The following is a 20974-nucleotide window of genomic DNA, read 5'->3' as shown; positions in this document are numbered from 1 at the left end:
GTGGAAACAAATCATGTGTGTTAAACTTTTGACATTATTCTAGGTGTGCCTCGGAGAACTAGAGTTCTACTGGAAATTGAGTATTTAATTTGACCACCAAGTTTGCCATTCATTTTGAAAGTGACTTAATGAATTTTTCAATTATCCTCTATATATTCGAATAACCCTGAAAAAATATATATATATATATATATATATATATATATATATATATATATATATATATAACGTTACTTCTATATTACTGTTGGGTTTCTGGAAACTGAACTTTATAATGTTAGGTTATTTTCTTACTACGTTTAAATTCCATATTTTTATCTGTTATCCCTCTTCTTTTCTTGTTTTCTCCCCTTTTCTCTCTCCGTCTCACTTCTGAACCTCTGTGTAACAGACATCTATTGGTTTCAATTTTTCATTGTGCTTGTTTATTTCGTCTCGGTTTTATTTTTTCATTTTATCGATACTAATACATATATTTTGAAATTAGAATTGCGCTCATATTGCTAATTTTAGAATGAGAGAGAAAAGGAGGACAGAGAGAGGGGGTCTCTTTACCAGACACGATTATGGGATAAGAAGGATTGGGTGGCCTAGCTTCACATCGTTTGCTGTCGCAATTTTTCAGATGCGGAGTGTATTAGATTTCAAAAAAGGTCTTCCTCTCTTAGTTTTCAAGCTACCAGATTGAGATATTGTAACCCAATGCCTACACCTTTAAATATTTCTCTCTCTCTCCCATTTTTTTTTTTTTTTTTTTTGAGATTACGTCAACCTGAGGGGTTCAAAGTTTTCGAAAAAGGGATTTCTTCGGATTTTCCCTAATTTCCCATTTCTGATGTATCACATGGGTATGCGAGTAGTACCCTTTGAAAGGTTGTTTTATTCTGAAGAGAATGACGTATAAACCATGATTCTAGGACAAGCAATAATGACGCAGTGAATTTTTATATTATATGCTACGTATATAAATCTATATACATATACAAAACATACATACTTTTGACCTTGAGCCAGATTTCAAAATTTTTCTCGTCCTTAGTTTTCAAGATATGAAATTGAGATTTCCCACTGTGTATACCTCTAGCTATTTATATTATTATTATTATTTGAAATCTCTACGTCAACCCAGAGCCGAGCTCGAATGTTTCAAAACGGGAATTTTTTCGGAAAATTTCCCGGATTTTCCCTAATTTTCCGTTTCTGGTGTATGATATGGGTATATGAGTAAGTACCCTTTGAAAGGATGCTTTATTCTGAAAAGAATGAGGTATGAACCATGATTCTATGACAGATAGTAATGACGCAGTAAATTTTTACGTTATGTGGTATGAAATCTTTGAGTTTTACGTCCCATGGTTATGCCAGTTAGGCTAAAGGAGACGGTGATGACGAGAAATGAATGAAATGGTGGAATGAAGAAAGTGGGAGGAAACGGGAGAACCCCAAGAAAACCCACGCACACGGTGTTTGTCCACCACAGTTCACTTGGCGGGAGCAGGGTTTGAACCTGGGACCCCATGCACCATAGGTGAACGCTCTACCACTGAGCCACCGCGGCCCATTATGTGGTATGTGTAAATCTATAACTATATAGCCTACATACTTTTGACCTTGTGTCGGATTTCAAAATTTTTTTCGCCCTTACTTTTCAAAGTATCAGATTGGGATTATGTACGCGCATTGTGTGCACTTCTAACTATTTACCAAAATGTTTTACGATCTCTACGCCAACCCGGGGCCGGGCTCGAGAGGTTCAAAGCTTTCAAAAAGGGAATTAACTTTTTCGTAATATTTCCAGGTCTTTTCCTTATTTCCCGTTTCTAGTGCACCATACTGGCATGCGAGTGGTACCCTTTGAAAGACTGATTTATTCTGAAACGAATGAGATATGAATGAAATCCAGAGACAAATAGTCTATGTTAGGAAATTATTAATCACGTCGTATAAATATATGTATAAAAAAAGATTGGTCACCTTGATATTTTCAAAAACATCTCCCGGCCTTAGTTTTCAAGATATCACATTAAAATTTTGCACACCTGTTGTGCATATAACTACGTACTTTTTCAGTGATTTTGAAAACCCTATGTCAACCCAGGCCCGTGCCAGACGGGCGCGATTAAAAAGCAAACAAACTTATTTTTCAAAAAAAAAAAAACTCCCAGTTTTCCCCGATTTTCCCGTTGCAGGTGTATGATACGGACAAGCAAGTGGTGCCATTGGAAAGATTGCACTATTGTGAAAAAACGAGGTACCTACCATGATCCTACGATAAATAGCAATGAAGCAGCACCTGCTCGACTGAAAACCTAAAATTTATTTCGAAAAGCCAAGATCCTAAAAGGGTTAATAAAAAAGAAATCAAATAAGTGTGTTACGATCTCCTGGGATTTGAGTGAAGTGCGCCGTCAATCAAAAGAGGTTGGGAACTACTACTCTATGGCAACGTTTTGTAGATAGGGTAGTATATTATCCTATTACTATAAATAAAGTATGCAGTATTTAAACTTCTTCTTTTTTTTTTTTTTAATAGTTTCGTGCACCGTTCTTTCCAAATCTTGCAATGCAACGAAATATAGGGTATTTCAAAAGATTACATATTATTGTGTGGAAAATTTTCATTATTCCTCGATTGTTCTGTTGTTGGTGATAAAGTAAGCCTTCAGGGCGTGAGTACGCCCCTGCTTATCAATCTATGTCAGCGTTTCCCAACCATTTTCAACTTGCGGCACACTACAGGTGTAACTTGAATTTTTGCGGCACACTCATAGATATTATTATTATTATTATTATTATTATTATTATTATTATTATTATTATTATTATTATTATTATTATTATTATTATTATTTGTAAATATAAAATACAGTGGTATTTTTTCTTTGTATAACCTGACCAGGATAGCTGTGCGGTTTTGGGAGGATGGCGCTGCTGTTGTGTTTACATCAGTTTCTTGGCAAACGCGGTGGGACAGGGGAGCGGAGAGTTTCACTTTGCAGTGTATCCAACGGTTTTCTAAAGTTGCAGTTTAGATGTTATGCATAGTCTAATCTCTTTACGCTTAATAAAAAACGCCGTAACTTATGTATGTATTGTAGTGAACCATTCCTGAAGTAATGCAGATGTATTGTGAATAGTGATTTATGAATGGAAATTACCAATTTAAGAACAACATAGCACAGTTGACAATTCAGTGAGCTTCTACCGTGTATTAAGCAGATTGAATAAAAATTGATTAATACTGATTATTAATACTGATTAATTGATTGATTAATTGATTTTATTCGATTTCATTATAAAACAGTAGCAGCCTGTAAAACGCAGGAATGACAATGTCAGTGACTAAAAGATTAATTTTGGGCTGATAGCTTAGAGTTTTGCGCAATATCTTGTAACTGTAAGTTTAAATCAAGTTAAGGTTAAGGCTCATGATGCTGCTGTTTAAGTGTATGTTTATCGATTGACAAATAAATTATTTTTTCGAGTTTTAGCCAGGGAGGAATCTCGAAACGTTTCCTCTCGAAAACTGTGAAAGTCCTTTCCGCTGGTCTATTGGCCAGCGCATGTGCTTTTATTGTATGTGGTTCTGGGTTTGATTCCCATTGAGAAAACAAAATTTAATTTTACAACCTTCACTTTCATTAATCATCTGTCTCCTCTAGCATAAACAACATAATCATGGGACGTTAAAATAAAGAAATTCCATTTTTTTTTTGTTCGAGAAATGTGAACCCTTTGGGGAAAAAGGAGGAGAAGAAATTTTTCCTTCATTTTTTAAAGATTTATGGGATTGGATAGCTTGCCTTTAGGGATTGATTTGTACAATTTGGTTCAGTGCACCCGTCTTTTAGTATCATTATAGAAATCCAGCCCTTTGGTAGAGTTCGAATAAAAGTATTGATAAAACAGCGTATGGGTAGTGTAAGAGTAAGTATCATTGCTTCAGCACACAATAAATTTTATTTATGAGGAAAGAAATTTTATCTGGACTAACTCTGAATTTCTCTCAGGTTTTAGCTATCAGGTCACAAAGAATTAAATCTACTAACTGTTTTCACACACAATATAATTTTGAAACTTGGGAGCCTAGTGTTATATGTGTGTCTCTAGTATATAATAATGCTGATACGTTATCCTGTTGAACACCTTAAAGGTATTTGTCGATTGACTTCAGAGGACTGAGTTTAGCCCGTAAACACAAGTCGCCTATAGTTCAATCATATCAGACGTACGGTCTTGTTTAATAAAACCTGCTCCTTCCTGTCCTCTATCTGAAAAGTCCTATATTGTTATTCACATATGAAATTCAAAGGCAAATTCAATCGTCTTTATTCAGTTGTATTTTTATTTCAAGTGTAAGTATTAAAATGCTACGCATGGATGCAAGAGATTGGGTGGCTTTTTTTAAAATACTGAACTGACATATCTAACATTGGCACTCATCTTCTTTATAAATTGATGTAAGATACGGCCGATTGATTTCCAGCCAATTACTTCATCACCGGTATCTTTGAGCAATGAGATAACAATGGAAGACAAACTTCGTTCTTTTCAAACTTGATACTTTGAAAGTGGTTTTGTTATTCAAATACACATTTGCTCTAATCAATTTCAGAAGTAACATTAATCTTAGAATAACGTAATGGCTGTAAGAGTTACCCTGAAAATGTATTTTGTATGTTTTCTTTTTTACGTAATTCAGAGATTTTGTCTGAATTTTACTGGAGTTATAAGGAACCTTCAATTATTAGGCACCCAATTTTAATCGCTCCCCCTCCGCCGTCAATGCAACACTTCTAACCGTCTCACCAGGGGTCCTGGGTCCACCCCTGATTGAGATGGTACATAAAAATAACTTTGTCTAATCTCTGTCATTATTTAGCATGGTTTAGTATTTTTTTTTTTTTTAAAAAAACGATATTTCTGCCACATTTTGAAAACTTTATTTGAAAGTTTTCAAAATGTGGCAGAAATATCTTTTTTTAAAAATTACTAAACCATGCTAAATAATGGCAGAGATTAGACAAAATTATCTTTATGTACCATCTCAATCAGGGGGGGAACCCAGGACCCCTGGGGAGACGGTTAGGAGTGTGGCGGTGAAAGATTATCAGTTCTCTCTCTCACCAACTTTTGAAGTACATCCGAATATGATGTCAAAGCAAAAGAATTTTCTTACTCAAGACCCCGATCGCTCCGCCCCTGACTTGAGCATATGCGTGAAGTGGTTTATTACGAACAAGACAGAAAGAACTGTGATGGATTGATTACAGAACTGTGATAGATTGATTACAAGTAGTCCGGTTAGAAACACTGTTGCTTGCATTTTAGTTCCAAAACCGGCCGCCCGCACTCGTTCGCTGGTTGTGTTATAATTACTGATCTCCTCACAGAGAAGAAAGCCCGATCACTGGTTTTCCCCCGTGATCATTTTGCATATTTTCCATTCTAATTTAAAACTTGACAACAATTGCAATGAAGTATACGACTCAGATTTCTAAAAATACAATTGCTTTTTCGAAAACTGTATCCAACCTTTCACGAAGAAGGAAGATCACTAAATACTAATGAACGAACAAATAATCTCTTTTACTTTTAAAACACAAATGTAGGTAATTTGTATGCACGTTTGCTTTGTCAAAAGGATTGAATGATATTTTAAAATTTCAAGTTACGAAATTGTCTGCAACAATAAAAAAGCAATAATGGTCATAACAATGATAACAAATACTTTTTTGAACATTAAAAATGTACAGAAAAGTAAGTCAGTATGAAACTTAAAATTGCAGATTCATAGTAGAGGTTCATAGTAATGTGAAATACAAATATACATTTTTCCCTATGTCTTGCAATTTGATTGATAGAGAATTAATAATTTTGTTTCAATTTACTCGCGGCACACCAGCGGCCCACTCACGGCACACCGGTTGGCAAACGCTGATCTATGTACTTGAATTCATTAATTTGATAAACTTTTTTTCTTTTCAATCCAGTTTTGAAGAAACAACTAAAAAAAGAGAAAGATAATGCAAGTAAAAACATACATTTTCACCTACAAACGTTTTATCGCAGCCCATGACCAGGTTTTACGAGCGTTAGTGGCATTCTGTTCACTGCTTGTGTCATTTGGTCGACTACTTTTATATGTTCAGTAGCGAAAGGTGTGCTGCGTAGTATTATATGTTTGTTTTCAAGTGTGTGCGTGTGTGTATTTGTGCATATAAACTCATGTACTGATGAATTGCACTTCATCGTCACTGATTTTTCTGTTTTCCATTTATAAGCCAAGTACGTGCTTTTGCAATGTCCAAAGACCATTGTCTTCGAACCACAGCAATCACGCTGAGTGCAGCTTACAAATTCTTCAAGCAGCACAAAATGCAAATTCCGTATCAAGCGGGTGAGTTAATATCTTTCCATTCTTTCATTAAATTTTCGCATTCCTAAATATTCTCATCAGAGAAGGTAATAGTGTTAGGCCTACTTGTTTTAAGAATCTAAGAAGTCTGAAGACGTAATAATATAACAGAGGAGATAAGAAACAAGAGGACAATAATCAAAAACGTGTCATTGAAATTTTAGAGGGTGAAAAATAATTAATACATTTAAATCAGATACCAACTAGAAAATTCAAATAGAAAAATGCAGTTTATTCAAGAAGAACAGTTTCGTCCTTAATGTAATTTTTCTTTTTAAATATATCACTTTGGTAGTACATACGTTACATATCATATGCGATCGATGAAACTCACATGATCTGACCAATGGCGCGCACCCAGAAATTTTTGTTGGGTGATTCATGCTTTGGAAGGGGTATTATTCTGTATCCGATAAGTAATTGTAAAATACTTCAACCTACCGGGTATTTTCATAGAAAAATAATGAGAACTAGATTGTTTTTGTAAGAGAAAGAGTACGGATGAAGTGTAAGATCAAATTTTCGTGCTATAACAATCACTTCCTTGTTAAAAAAAAAAAAAAAAAAGTATAGCTTTATTGAGAAAGTGTACAAATTTATATTAAATTAGGGAGTTTTGGGAAGGTTCGGACTTGGTGGACCCCTCGTGGGCGCGCCCCTGATGATGGTAGACCTTGATGAGCTCAGTATGCAACTTTAATAATGATACAACGGTTGGATTAAAAAAAAAAAAAAAAGTATTTGCAATATTGTTATAATTGGTATCTGGCTTTATGCACAGAATATCTGTTGTATTCCTTCATTGTGATCAGCCCTCATCTCTATCACCTGCCACACGTGGAAGGCATCGTGCATCGTCAGCACAGTGATCTTTATTGGTCCTGCAGGGACCGCCAAAGGCAAGGGCGCCGATTTCTCTGTAAATTTGGGGGAGGGGGCATTCAGATGCAGAAAGCATATATGATGATTTCAAGACTAATTACATTCAAATTATGCCTAATATTGCAAATTTACAAATAAAATGAGGGGGCCCAAATGAACTTTGGGGGGCCCATATGAGCTTTGGGGGCCGGACCCCCTCGGCCCCCCAGGATCAGCGCCCTTGGCCAAAGGCACGGTTGAGTGTTTTAGTGCTTCCTGCAAAGTGGTTCCTTCATTTGGCGAAAAGCTCGTTTCAGGATCCCTAAAAACATTGTTGTCCACTGCGCCCAAATGCCACTTGAATCTTGATCCTTGCACATTGTTCGTCTTCCCGAAACATATTGTTATGGGGCCTCTTTCCTCCTCTATTTTACGGAACTGTTGCTTTTGACTGAATAATACATAACCGTTATCACCACTCCTCACATCTCATAATTCATATTCCCTTATCAGTAGACATCGGACATTTATCCAAATGTATATTTGGTTTTGCTTATATGCATCTCTGTTAACAGGTTGACTGCCATGAGCATCATATGTGGTGCTCACCTTATTTTTTTGTGGGGCCATGAGCACCATATATGATGCTCATGCTCGATAACACAAATTACTAACCTATTCAGGTTCTTGAGCATCATATATGATACTCATTGTAACAAATTACTGTGAGACCATGAGCATGGCATATGGTGCTCGGCTCCCATTGGTACATTTTCGGCAGAAGCAAAATATCGCGACAAAAATGTAACCTGACTATCCATAATTGAGCCAAAGGCAAGAAAAATTTATGGCCTCCTGGGAGCAGTACCCTCAAATCACCTTGGCAGTCAACCTGTTAAACTTAGTAGGGGTTTCTAATAACAATAATACAGTTCGAATTTGAAATTTTAAGACTGTAGCCCTATATAAAAACATATTTCAAAGGTTAGAGCATGTATTAGTGCTTAAGAGCATATTCAACATATTCTATAAGCTTTTATTTCAGATGTATGCTTATAACATGGAGTAAATCCAGTTTTAGTTTGTATTTTCAATGCGTTTGCGTGTCGATCCGCAGGGAGTAGAAATTCTTAGATTATTTTCATGAAACCGGTTTTTCCATACTACATAAAACATGTATAGAACAATTTTATTAAAACAATGCGTGGGTCCATTGTAGGTTATGAGAAAGTGGACTCGCACAATTGTGCGTGTTTTGAAGCCGTAGTGAGCGTGAAAAATAATAATAAAAAAAATATCTCGTTTGTGTAAAACAGAAAAGCTACCCGCACGATTGTGTGGGTTCGGAAGGAAAGGGATATACAACAGAACGGCTTTTTGCATGGGAGGTTGAAAGAATGCCTAGTTTATGGAAGATCAACGTTGTTAGCAAGTGACCGATAGAGCAAAGATGCTTACGATTGTCAAGACATTAAGAGAAATCTGATAATGATCAAGTCTGTAATATTGTGTCGACACCAACTTAGAAACAAGAGACGCGGGGAACTCTGCACAGTAAATACTTAGCTCTGGTTGATGAAGTTCAACACGAGCTCCAGTCAGTTCCCGGTCAATTCGAATGCTCTGTGTAAAAGAAATTGGTTGATGTTATTGCCAGAAACTCCGACTACAAAACAATATGAAGTCATGAGAAAATATCTTCGAGGGTTAAATTTCAACTTGCCAAAAAAATAGAGATGCTAAACTTGTTCCTAACTATAAATATTGTCCAGTAACATCTTTGGATATTAACAGGTCATTTTCTGGATATAAATGTCACAAGCTGATACCAAAAAATTAAGAAAAACATCTTATGATATTCTGTAAGACTGATTACGGGAAGGAGTAAATTCTTTAAAACTTTTTTTTTTTTTTTTTAATTTTGTACAATGGGAACTTGCAGAAAAATAAAGCTCGTATTATTTCGTGTAAAGTAAATGCATTTTAAAATACAAATATGAAGACAATCTAGAGCTTGTGTTCTCATATTAGTTGTTTATTTTAATCTCATAATATGTGTTGTGTTTTAAAAAGTTAGGAATATATAAACTGTAACTGCCATAAAAAATACATTCTGAAAAGAAGTCCCTGAAAGATAAAGTAAACTTTCGATGTTATATTTCACCTACAAAACTTTGTTATAACTTTTCCTTCATGTTTGAAAATGATCTCTTTTACTGCATTGTCAGTGCATATTTTAATATATTTAACAGCATAGTTCCTTGCATATTTCATGAATTTTAAGTGCATAAAAATCCGATGTCTACTTATCAGGTACGAAACGTTTGTAGTGCTGAGACAGCACTCGGCCATGAGGACAGCGATGCCACCATTTTTTTTTTCAGCCTATGTAAAGTAATCTGTCTGTGTGTGCATATGTCATCTCATGAGCGTAGTTGTCCTTAGCTTTTTCAGGGGCCTAGGGCAAAGAAGCCCCGTGGGACTCTTCGACGGTTGCATGACACAATACCAGAGCTAGAAGTGTGGGGTACAGAAAATAGCCTGTCAAAATAACGACAAGCAAATAAAAAAAATAAATAATAATTATTATTATTTTCCATTTCAGCCGTCTTTCTTTACAAATCGCAATATTACAGAAAGGTATTCAACAGAAGTATATATCAATTAAAAATAATAAAATACTTTTTTTTCTTTTTTGTTTACAACTTTTGTTAAAACTTTGCTTTTGCTTGCCGTGTGTTATAAATATTCTGAGAAAGTGATCATTAATTCCATTATGTATCATTTGGCGTACAGTTACATAAAATCTGTTTGGCTAAACAAATAAATAAATAAACAGGGTTCAAATTTTCGTTATGATCCCTGAATGCTAAGTTGTGTCAAGCTACAGGTGGAACAATGGCTAATAGCCTCTTTAAAATATACAGCTGACCCTGACTGCCTCAAGTAACCGTAAACAGGATATAGTTTAAGAAAATTGAGAAAATAATGCATAAAAATTTTCCCAGTGATATTACCCAAGAAATACAGGAAGGCTTACTCTCTACGAATCCTTTGCTTACACATAAAGTTGCAATCATTTTTACCTTGGTAACACTTCTTTTTAGCCTCATACCAGATTCTCCCGGCAGCTGAATGCTCTAGCTAGACATCGAAGCTATTTGTGTTAGTGATATTACAGAGCACTTTGTTGATGGGCACTGATCTACAGAAATACTACAGGATACATTGAGGAGCAACGGGACTCACTAAACCCAGAACATTTAGACGGAAGCAACATTTTTTATTTTCTTGATTCACGTGTTGTGTACGGGTTATTTATAGAACTAATCGGTTTTACTACTCTGGTATTTTCTAAACTTTAGAATTGTATCATATGACACATAATATGTTGTCTACAAATGTATTTGTTTTTAAAAATCAAGAATAATAATCTGTGGAGCGCAGAGCCCTGAGCGTTACCCGGTGCGCCCTCTGCAAAAGCCGCTAAGGAATTATCTATTATAGTCACCAAATTATGTGCACAGATTAAGGCACGCGGCAGTGTGTCAGCCAAATTTTCTGGCTGGAGCACGTAGTGTGTATGTTACACGAAGCAAATCAAGCCTTTTTCGAACCGTTTCCCATTAAGATGGCTCAACGAAAATTCGCCACGTCATTAACCTCCACTAGATCATGTCCGTTGTAGAATTTGAATGTTTTTAACTTTAACCGTTTACGAGATAGAGGAATAATGGAATCCCCCATAAAACCTAAAATTTCGACACTCGCTCATCAAAATTACAGGGCACTTCCTGTAGACGTAGAAACTTGAAATTTAGCACACCCGTAGGATTTACGATTCAAGTACAGGAAAGACTCGAAAAACTGGAAGATGGACACAATAAGGAAGAAAATTAGGGAGCAAAACCTAAAATATCACTGGACTGAAAGGCTATAAGATACTTTCTGTAGACATAGAATCTTGAAATTTCTCACAAATGTAGGGCTTGTGATACAAATAAGGAACAAAAACCAAAAACTTGAAATCCCTCCCCCCCAAGGAGGAATATTACGGGGAAAAAACAAAATTAAATTACTGAATTCAAAAACTATGGAGTATACTCATTACTCATTTACTCAAAAAAAAAGGAAGTAAATTCAAACAAATCTTAAACCCATCATTTCAAAACAGGATTTTACCCTGATAAATGGTAAATTGAAATTGATCGAGAGACTTAAACAGTAGTGTTATTTCGCAATTGAAACAGTAACTAGGAGTGTAATAGTTAATACGTATTAACAATACAGCTTCTACACAGCCTCCTTGGCTCAGTGGTTAGAGCACTGGTCTCGTAAACCAGGGGTCGTGAGTTCGAGTCTCACAGGAGGCAATTCTGACTTAACTTTTAATGAATTAAGTCACTATCTATACACCTAAAAATTTGACGTCCATAAAGTAAGCGTTCACTCCTTGATTGTATAATGGCTAACAGTAATAGAGACGCAAATTCCTTCTTATTTTAATAGTTGTCAGTTAATTTGAATAAAGGCAGAGTTTAGATTTTTTTAAAAGTAAAACTTAATAGACCTTCCCATTTATTTATTTATTTGCCATCAACACAACAGGCATAAGCCGAATTATAGTGTTGGTGTATTACATAATACATTTACAATAGTTTTCTTAAACATAGAGTTCATATTGCAGATGTCAGTTTCTTTGTGTTTGATACATATTTTGTTATAAGTAGAACACATTCTCCAAATTGGTGATTTCAATAATACGTTGGTCCTTGCTTTTTTGCAATAAAACACACCAGAGTTATTAGCACGAGGTTTAAGTGTCGGGACATGAAAATTTAATGTTGATATGAGATCTGTACAATTAAATTCGTTTTGTACTATTTTATGGAGAAAAATCAAATCTGTCACATTTCGCCTTTGTTCAAGTGTAGGGATACAGAAGTTGTCTATTAATGTTAGATAATTTTCATAATATGGATAGATTCCAGTTGTCTTGTACAGCGGTGGACACTTCTAAATGGTACACCTTAGCCGTAAATCTCCATATGGCTGTACCATTTAGAAGTGTCCACCGCTGTACGTCAAGTATTTGATAAATTTAGATTGGACCTTTTCCAGTTGGTGTCTGTATTGCTGTTGTGATGGGTTCCAAATCACAGCAGCATATTCCAGTTTTGATCGCACATAGGCATAATACATTTTTGTTAGTGTAGTACTATTGTTAAATTCCTTTCCAATTCTAATTATGAACCCTAACATCTTGAAAGATTCGTTAACTATATTCTCTATATGGTTATTAAATGTCAGTTTCGTATCAAATATAACTCCAAGATCTTTGACTGAATTTAATCTATTTAGTAAGATCTGATTCATTGAGTAATCAAACTCTATTTGACTTTTGTTTCTGGTAAACGATAAAATGTTACATTTGTTTATGTTTACATTAAGTTTGTTAAGAGAACACCAATTAGCAATATTTTCCATGTTACGTTGTAAATCGAGACAGTCATGGATGGTCTTTATCCTACCATATATTTTGAGGTCATCAGCAAAAAGCAATTTGTTACTTAATAATATATGATCAGGGAGATCGTTAATGAATAAAAGGAACAATAACGGATCTAGATTAGAGCCCTGGGGAATTCCAGAATATGCAATATAATCAGATGATTTATATTCCTTGTAGATAACAGTTTGTTTTCGATTATTATTTAAATATGATGAAAAGAACTTGATCAAGGGAGAAGATAAATTATAATTCGCCTAGCTTATGTAATAGTACCTTGTGATTGACTCTGTCAAATGCCTTTTCAAAATCTATATATATTACATCAACCTGACATCCTACATCTAACGAATTTGCTATAAAGTCTGTGATAAGTGCAAGGTTTGTTGTTGTTGATTTGTGTGGGATAAAGCCATGTTGATATGGTGAGATTACGGGTTGGATATGGTCAATTAACCGTCGGTATGGGATTTGTTCAAATATCTTTGCAAAAGTAGGTAAAATTGATATAGGCCGGTAGTTATTTATTTCATGTTTATCATTGGTTTTTGGTATTGGGCACACTATAGATGATTTCCATTTATCCGGAAAAACGCATGTTTTTAAAGCGAGATTGAATGCAATGCTTAGTGGATATGTAAACGCATCTATACAACCCTTTACGATATATGGAGGTATTCCATCAGGGCCAAAAGCAGTTTTGGGCTTTAATTTTTTGATTGCCATTTCTACTTCAGATTGAGTGATTTCCTCAATGGTAAGTGACTCTAGTTTGTTACTTACATAAGTTAATAAATTGTTCGTAGGAATGTCAGTGAAGCCTGTATCTGGCACATTTATGATAGTATTGTCACCAAAAGTCCTGCATTTAGCCTATGAAAAATCATATAAAACTTTTTTTATGTACAGAAGTGAGTTTCAATTTCATGTTATCGAAATTACACATGAATTTACAGTTTCAGAGTTTTTCATCCATAATAACAGTTTTAGAATAGAAGTTTAGCAACATACACACATACAAAATATAACTTCCCGCCTAAAAATCACAGCAATGTGTCTGACATATCATTATCTTTCTTAGTTGTACGTAAATGTTCACTTGAAATGAACTAACGTAAGTTCAAGAAATGGAGAAAGTACCATTGATATAAGCACATTTCAGTTTTAACCTCTTGACTACGATTAAAGTTTGAAGGATACTGAACACACAGTATGACCATTTATGAAAACATGCTGTTTAATATTAACAAAATGCTTACTATAAACGAAACTTGCTTTTAAGACCTTTCATTTAGTGTAAAGATTTAAATGCACGATACAATGATTATGACAGCATAGATACACTTTGCACCGAGCAGGGACATCCATAAAGGGGGGAAATTCCAATAAATGTAAGCGGGGGGGGGATCGTAAAATATTTTTGAAGTTTCTCCATTCAATTTGAATTTTTTAAAGATTGAAAATACCTGATAGTGACAAACTAATCATAACTTTACTGGAGATTAAATTAAATGAAATCGTATAAAAAAAAAAATACGGATTAATAACTTTCTAAACACTCTTTGGTGACAAGAAGAATATAATTTAGTACAGTGCTAATAGAGGAATTTAGCGACTTTTGAATTGATAGTTGTCTATTTACATGAATACGGAGTTGAAACAGTGGGGCCTAAGAAATTCACCTAGGGGCTCATCAAATTTATTGGTGTCCATGCATCAATGCTCTCCCACAAGGAGTTTGAATCAAGTACCTGGCCACCGAAGGTACTAGAAGAGCGGAAGGGTGTTGGATGAAGTGTATTTAAACTACTGTACTACGCACGTAGACCATTTATGTTTACTTTCACAGCAGGGACGCCATTCAGCACAGTTATAAAACTTGTAAAGGCCAACATACACTAGCGTATTTTCAGCGCGCATTTTCGGTCCGTAAAATGATGTCGTAAATTTCGGTCCGTAAGTTGGCCCATACACCTACCGTAAAAATAGGCGCGTAAAAGAAGAAGAAAAAGAAGCGGTCATTTTTCGCTCTTCCTCTTGCCTGTTGTTTGAGCACATGGTCGTTTTCCAGTTTACTCAAGTTGCTTGAACAAGATGGATCTATCTGAGGCCATGGTTTTAAGTGCAGGTGCTATAAACATTGTGTTGTTAAGTAAACAAATAAAAAGAAAGCATAGAAGAAACAGACTGGGAGGCACGCCGAAGAGGATTAAGAATTCACATTTATCTATATTACGTCCAAGCAGCTCAATCCACTTGGCCTAGTTTTGGTACAATCTTAGATCATTGTACTTAGTGATCTGAGATCACTAAATATTTATATAAATTGTACTTCGAAGGAGGAGGACACAGGACAGGGAAAAAGTTATATTCAATTTTTTACGATGTAAATTGCAAACATTTAAATTTCTAAACAGACACAATGATGATTTAATACAATCTGAACGAGCTTGATGTGTGGTTTCCTCTTACCTTCCGAAATAAGCCTATTGTTCGGAACTGCAGTTTACAAAGAATAAGGGAGTAAAGAGTGTTCCGATAGTTGAATAATTGATTATTTTTTTTTGTTATAGAATGTTTTAGACTGTTGACTAGGTGGTTAAAAAGTGGGCTACTGAATGATAAATTCAATTTAAAGAAAATATGATTTACTAATGGTTGCAGCTTTCGTTTTTTTTTTTTTCTTACAAAATTAACGAAGAATATAGTAGTAACAAATAGAATAAATTATCCCCTCACGGGATACCAATTTTTATTGTTATCCACAGCTCAAAATAGGCCAGAAAGGAAAAACGAGGCTTATACAACTACCTCCAGCCCCAAGGGCGTCGTTAAGGGGGGTAAGGGGGGAGCCTCCCCCCTCAAAGCTACCAATTTCTTGACAAGTTGGCAACTTGAAGAATGCCGTTTTGTTCAATTGACTTATTTGGTTTAACATTTTCTTAGATACCCAGTTGCTGTAACTTATCAGTTCTTTTATAGATTTGGCATAAATTTTGTGTAGTTTCCTATCTTGAAATAAATTGATATATTCGTTTAAAGCTCCTTTACTTGTTGCATGTGATCACACTTCACTTTTGTTCATTTGATATTCCTAAACATTTTGAAGAATCTTCAATAAAAAAATCGAGAAATTGTACCACTGACAAAAGCACAATAGAGGTGGCGTACAAAATTAAAACAAAGACAGATAGAAGAGGCTTTTCGGTGGCAGTTATATTGGAAACAAAAGCATTTGATACAAGAGCGTATACAAGACAACAGGTATATTGTGGAGATTAATGAAACTAATAAGAATTGATATTAATAAAACAAGAACAAGGCAGTGACTGGTTAGTATAAACTTTTTATTTCAGTTCTGTTTTGCAGTAAGACTTTCTATTCACAGGGCTTTTCGAGTAGGGATAACTGAACAGAAGTGTGTTTTGGGAATGTTATAGCCAGTGCCTTGTATAAGGGGGAGAGCGGGGTGACAGCCCCGGGCGCCGAAGTAAGGGGGCGCAAAATTGGGATAGAAAAAGGAGAGAACGAAAGAAAAAAGAAAGAAATGAAAAATTAGAGGAATATTACTAGTATGTACTTAAATCCTCTTTCTGCTTTAGGAGGTGGTCCTATAATGTTACTCATGTTAGGAAAATATATGGGCACATATATAAAATGGAAGGGAAAAAGTAACAAAAATTGCTCAAAATCAAGGAAAATCAGGGTTTATTTCTGAAAATTTACTTACGCTTCGTGTCAACCATGGTGGCGCTTCGCGGTTGGTATGTCGATCTCACTCATATGTACGGGGGCGCCATCATGTACTCTCGCCCCGAGGAAAATATTTGCGCACATGTATAAAATGGAAGGAAAAAGTAATAAAAAGTGCTCAAAATTAAGGAAAAGCAAGGTTTAGTTTTGAAAATTTTCTTACGCTTCGCGCAAACCATGATGGCGCTTCGCGGTTGCTATTTCGACCTCACTCATATTGTACGTGGGCGCCGTCGTATACACTCGCCCCAGGCGCTGATTTCCATGGCACGGCACTGGGGGGCCACAGTAGGTTTCTCAGGCGTTCGATGGGGGGAAGCTATAATGGATGAGTCGAGTCATTTTGTAAACCTAAGTGCATGATTCCAAAAGTCACATTCTGGAGGGCCAAACAATACGTCTGCTGGGTGAAAGCATAGACCGGCGTGTCTTTCACTTCATTTTCATACAGATGAGTTGTCATTCCTACCTTATTTTTAATCCCGTAGTTGCTTCTTTCGGAAAGTTAAACAAAAATTGAAGTTCTTCCTTTCTTTATAGTACGTATTTATAAGTCAAAGCATTACGTAACCATTGCATGTTACGTAGTTCACAGGGCCGCAACTATGGGGAAGAAAGCAATTCACGTGCCCCGGGCGCGTGACTGGTGGGGCGCCTAAAAGGGAGGTTAAATATTAGTATTTTTCCTGCCGGTATTTAATACTTTTCATCAGAATGCGAAATCATGATATCGAAGTGGGAGGAGACTGGAGGAAAGAAAAAAAGCTCTGCGCACTTCTCGTAAGGATTGGCTGGCGGGGATCACCTAAACTATGATAACCATGAGTTGTCAAATTAACAGTTGTGCATCATGGGTGATGATAATGATCCTGAATTGAGCTGTGAAATTGGACTCGAAACCGGGGGGTTATTCGTATTCATATCTCAGATGGGGCATGAAATGGGACGAATATGAAAATAAGCTTGCTGTAAAGTTTTCCACAGGGTTGGTAAGTGTGGCATTTTTTTTTAAATCTAGACTTGGCAATTTCAAGTTTCATTTCTTCCCCCCCCCCAATCTTGTAACGCTCGCTACGCCGCTGTCCAGCCCCATTCTTTAGAAATAGTTTGATCCTTGTTACCTCAGCTTTTGTAAGTTGAAGGAATCCTCCCCGCTGCTTCCACCTACCTTTTTTTTATTTCAAAGTTTATCTTGCCATTTAGTTTTTATCTAGTTGTTAAAAATCATTTAAATATTTATTTATTGAAAGGTAGGGTGTTAGCGGACTTGGGTAATTTCATCACCGGAATTTTCGTCACCGGTAATTTTGTCACCAAAATATTAGCATGTAGGTTATTTCGTCACCGGAAATTTCGACATAGTAATTTCGTCACTTGTAATTTTGTCACCAAAATATTAGCATGCAGGAAGTTTTGTCATGGTCATTTTTTCATCTTTGTTGAACTAAGTAGAGACAAAGTAAACGACCGAAACAGCTGACCTTATCTTAATCAAAGTTGGAAAACAATTCAGTTAGTGTTCGACTCTGGAAAATCAAAGTTTCGGATACTCGAAGCAAGAACAAACAGCAGTAAAATAACATAATGTCAGTTTCAGCAAATGTTAAAAGCACAGGCAAAATGGGCCAGTAATGGATTTATATATCACTATTTACAAATATAAGTTTTGGCAATATTAAAATTTCAGAACAGAAAATTAGCAAACAAAATATAACTTGTATTAATGCAATAAATGGTTTACATGTTCATTCTACTATAGGAAACAACAAGGAATTTTTTTGAAACATTTAGTTCCAGTGTTATACGTTAAGCGCAAAGACTAGAGCCGTTTCTAAAAGATCTGAAACACTCTTCTAGTTTGCTGTTTGGGTGGTTGCCCCACAGCATCTTGATGAAGCACAGCTGAAACCGTTGCTTCAACTTGTTGAATTTCATGAATAAGCTTCCAAATATGTAGTTGCGTGGGACATTCCTACTAGATGATGAAACTTCTAGTTCCACAATTCACAAATATTAATTATCCTAGAATTGCTGCTAAAGGTAGCCTGGTGAACGTTCCAATTGTCTGGGGGATATAGACGGGGCACATTACGCAAACAAATATTCCCAGACCGAGCTTTAACAGGGCGATACGTGTTTGACACGTAAGTGCTATCAAAATAGTCCAGAAGTTCCAGCTCTTCCTACGAAGTCACTTGTATTAATCGATGCACATCTGCTATTGAAAGAAATGCAAATCTGTTTATTTTCTCGCAAAAGAGACGAAAATTTTCATTGCTTTTGTACCGTGCTAAGAGTCCAAGCTCTTGGACCTTCCTCCATGTTGACTGAGTCAGGTGAAAAAAGTAACGCTATAAACGAGTTGAATCTCCAAAAGTTGCATTTACAGCCAGCATTTACGCTATATCAAAATCCATTACCATAGTTACAGGTCCGGATATTCACTAAATTCACTGCACTGATGCACCACCGCACGAAACAGTTCTTCATATGAATTTTGTGTCTTGGTCTACATTAGGGCGTATACCTAGTAAAGGAAGTCTCACCTCAAATAACATATACTTTTTTTTTTTTTTGGCGCCATTGAAAAGTTGGCGTTCACCACCCATGTTTCACTTTTTAATAGCTTCATAAGGCTATATTTAAAGGAAACATCCGGAAATATTTATACGTTTTTCTTCCTTTATAGAAATTTGGTCTCCACATATATCCAATAACAATTTGCCAATGTTTACTCAGAGTTGAAATATAATATAATTCTTTTAATAGCTCCTAAAAAAAAAAATGCCACTCTTTTCAAATGACTCTGTTAACTTGGAAGGTCCAAGAGTTTCGGCTCAGAGAACGGTACTAGAACGATGAAAATTTTCGTCTATTCTGCGGGAAAATTAACAGATTGGCGTATCTTCCCATATTTGTTTATTATTTTCTGTTCTGAAATTTTGATATTCGCGAAATTTAATATTTCTAAATAGTGAATAATGAACCCATTAGTGCCCTATGTTGCCTGTGCTTTTAACATTTGCTCAAGCATACATTATTTTCTTCTACTGGTGTTTGTTCTTGCTTCGAGTAACAGAAACTTCAATTTTGCAGAGTTCAACACCAACTGAATTGTTTTCTAAGTTTTATTAAAATAACGTAAGCTGTTTGATCATTTGCTTTGTCTCTATTTAATTCAACAAAGATGAAGAAATAACCGTGACAAAATTTCCTATATGACAATATTTCTGTGATAGAATTACTTGAAACTTTTATCTCTTGTCTCAAATACAATATCTAAAATATGTAACTCTTTATTTAATAATAATAATATATTTTGATTATGCTGCATAGTTTTGGCAGTTGAAGATTAAAGAAAACAATTTCAAAAACTTTTTCGAGTTCATTCATTGTACTTGTATTATGTTCTAAAAGACACTGATGATGAAATTATCGTGACATTATTTTCGGTGACGAAATTACCTATATGGTAATATTTTGGTGACAAAATTACCGGTGACGAAATTACCGTGACGAATTTTCCGGTGACAAAATTACCGTCGCCTGGTGTTAGCATGCGGGGTCAGGTTAAATTCAGTTCTACTCTGGTTTTCGTTTATTGCCAGTCTATCACTGTTTATTTTCATGGTTTCTTTAAATGTAGTCTTTAGTAATTTATTGTATTAAAAAAATGTTTTAAACTTAATAACTTTTTTCTTCGTTCTTGCTGTCGGGTATGTGACATGAGGGTAAAATCCACCCGAACTTGAGGGTTTCCACATATACATACAAATCAATTGAGTAGTAGTAAGGGCGAACTCAACATCAGATAATTTTCTTTAAATTCGAGTGATAAGTTTCTAAACTTAATACTTTTATCAGATTTTCAAGGGAAGGTTTTCGATTTTTCTTCCTATCCCCTAAAATAAAGGAAGTTCACTGATAGATGAAAATAAAAAGACAAACGCGATTTTATCGAAAATGACTAACGATTCTTCTCGTACATCAATATTTCATTACCACTTTTATTATCTGGCATAAGTTATTTCTGTGGTAAATATACAAAAAGGTTAGTTTACTCTTGCCTGTGAGTTTTTTCGAGATATTTTCTCAAACACGAGTCAGTTAATTTTGTTCGTAATTGATAAATTAATGGTTTATAAATAACCGGACAATATGACGTAACTAATTTTTCCTGAAAAGATCCACAACGGGTAGTTTATTCTTGAGGGAGAATTTTTTTCAAATTTCTGAAAAACGCCTTAGGTGATAGTTCATATTTCATAAATAAATGTTTAATTAATAGCCTGCAATATGGAAACATCCACACGAAGCAGTCTTGAAGATGAGTTTCTACTATGTTCAATATGTAATGTCTATGAAAAATATACACTATTAAGTAGCAGATTGCGTCAATTATGTCAATTCTCCTAATAATGATGCATATACTA

At 35.2% G+C, this 20974-nt stretch overlaps 1 protein-coding gene and 1 non-coding gene across 2 annotated transcripts in view; both read left to right on the top strand.

Moving 5' to 3' along the window:
• Positions 1–6132: 6132 nt before the first annotated feature.
• LOC145693571 (synaptic vesicle glycoprotein 2C-like) overlaps positions 6133–20974 on the top strand; it is a 199910-nt gene continuing 185068 nt past the window's right edge. Inside the window, exon 1 of the mRNA XM_081769666.1 lies at positions 6133–6400. Coding sequence (XP_081625792.1) covers positions 6304–6400 — 97 coding nt within the window. The 5' untranslated portion in view covers positions 6133–6303. The remainder of the gene's footprint in view (positions 6401–20974) is intronic.
• TRNAT-CGU (transfer RNA threonine (anticodon CGU)) lies at positions 11580–11652 on the top strand. Its single transcript has one exon. It is a non-coding gene; the product is annotated as a tRNA-Thr (tRNA).

This window comes from Thermobia domestica, chromosome 8 (assembly GCF_964235325.1).
Source record: "Thermobia domestica chromosome 8, izTheDome1.hap1.1, whole genome shotgun sequence".
Lineage (NCBI taxonomy): Eukaryota > Metazoa > Arthropoda > Insecta > Zygentoma > Lepismatidae > Thermobia > Thermobia domestica.
Note: the sequence above shows the minus strand (reverse complement) of the source record. Positions and strands in the feature narration are given on the sequence as shown.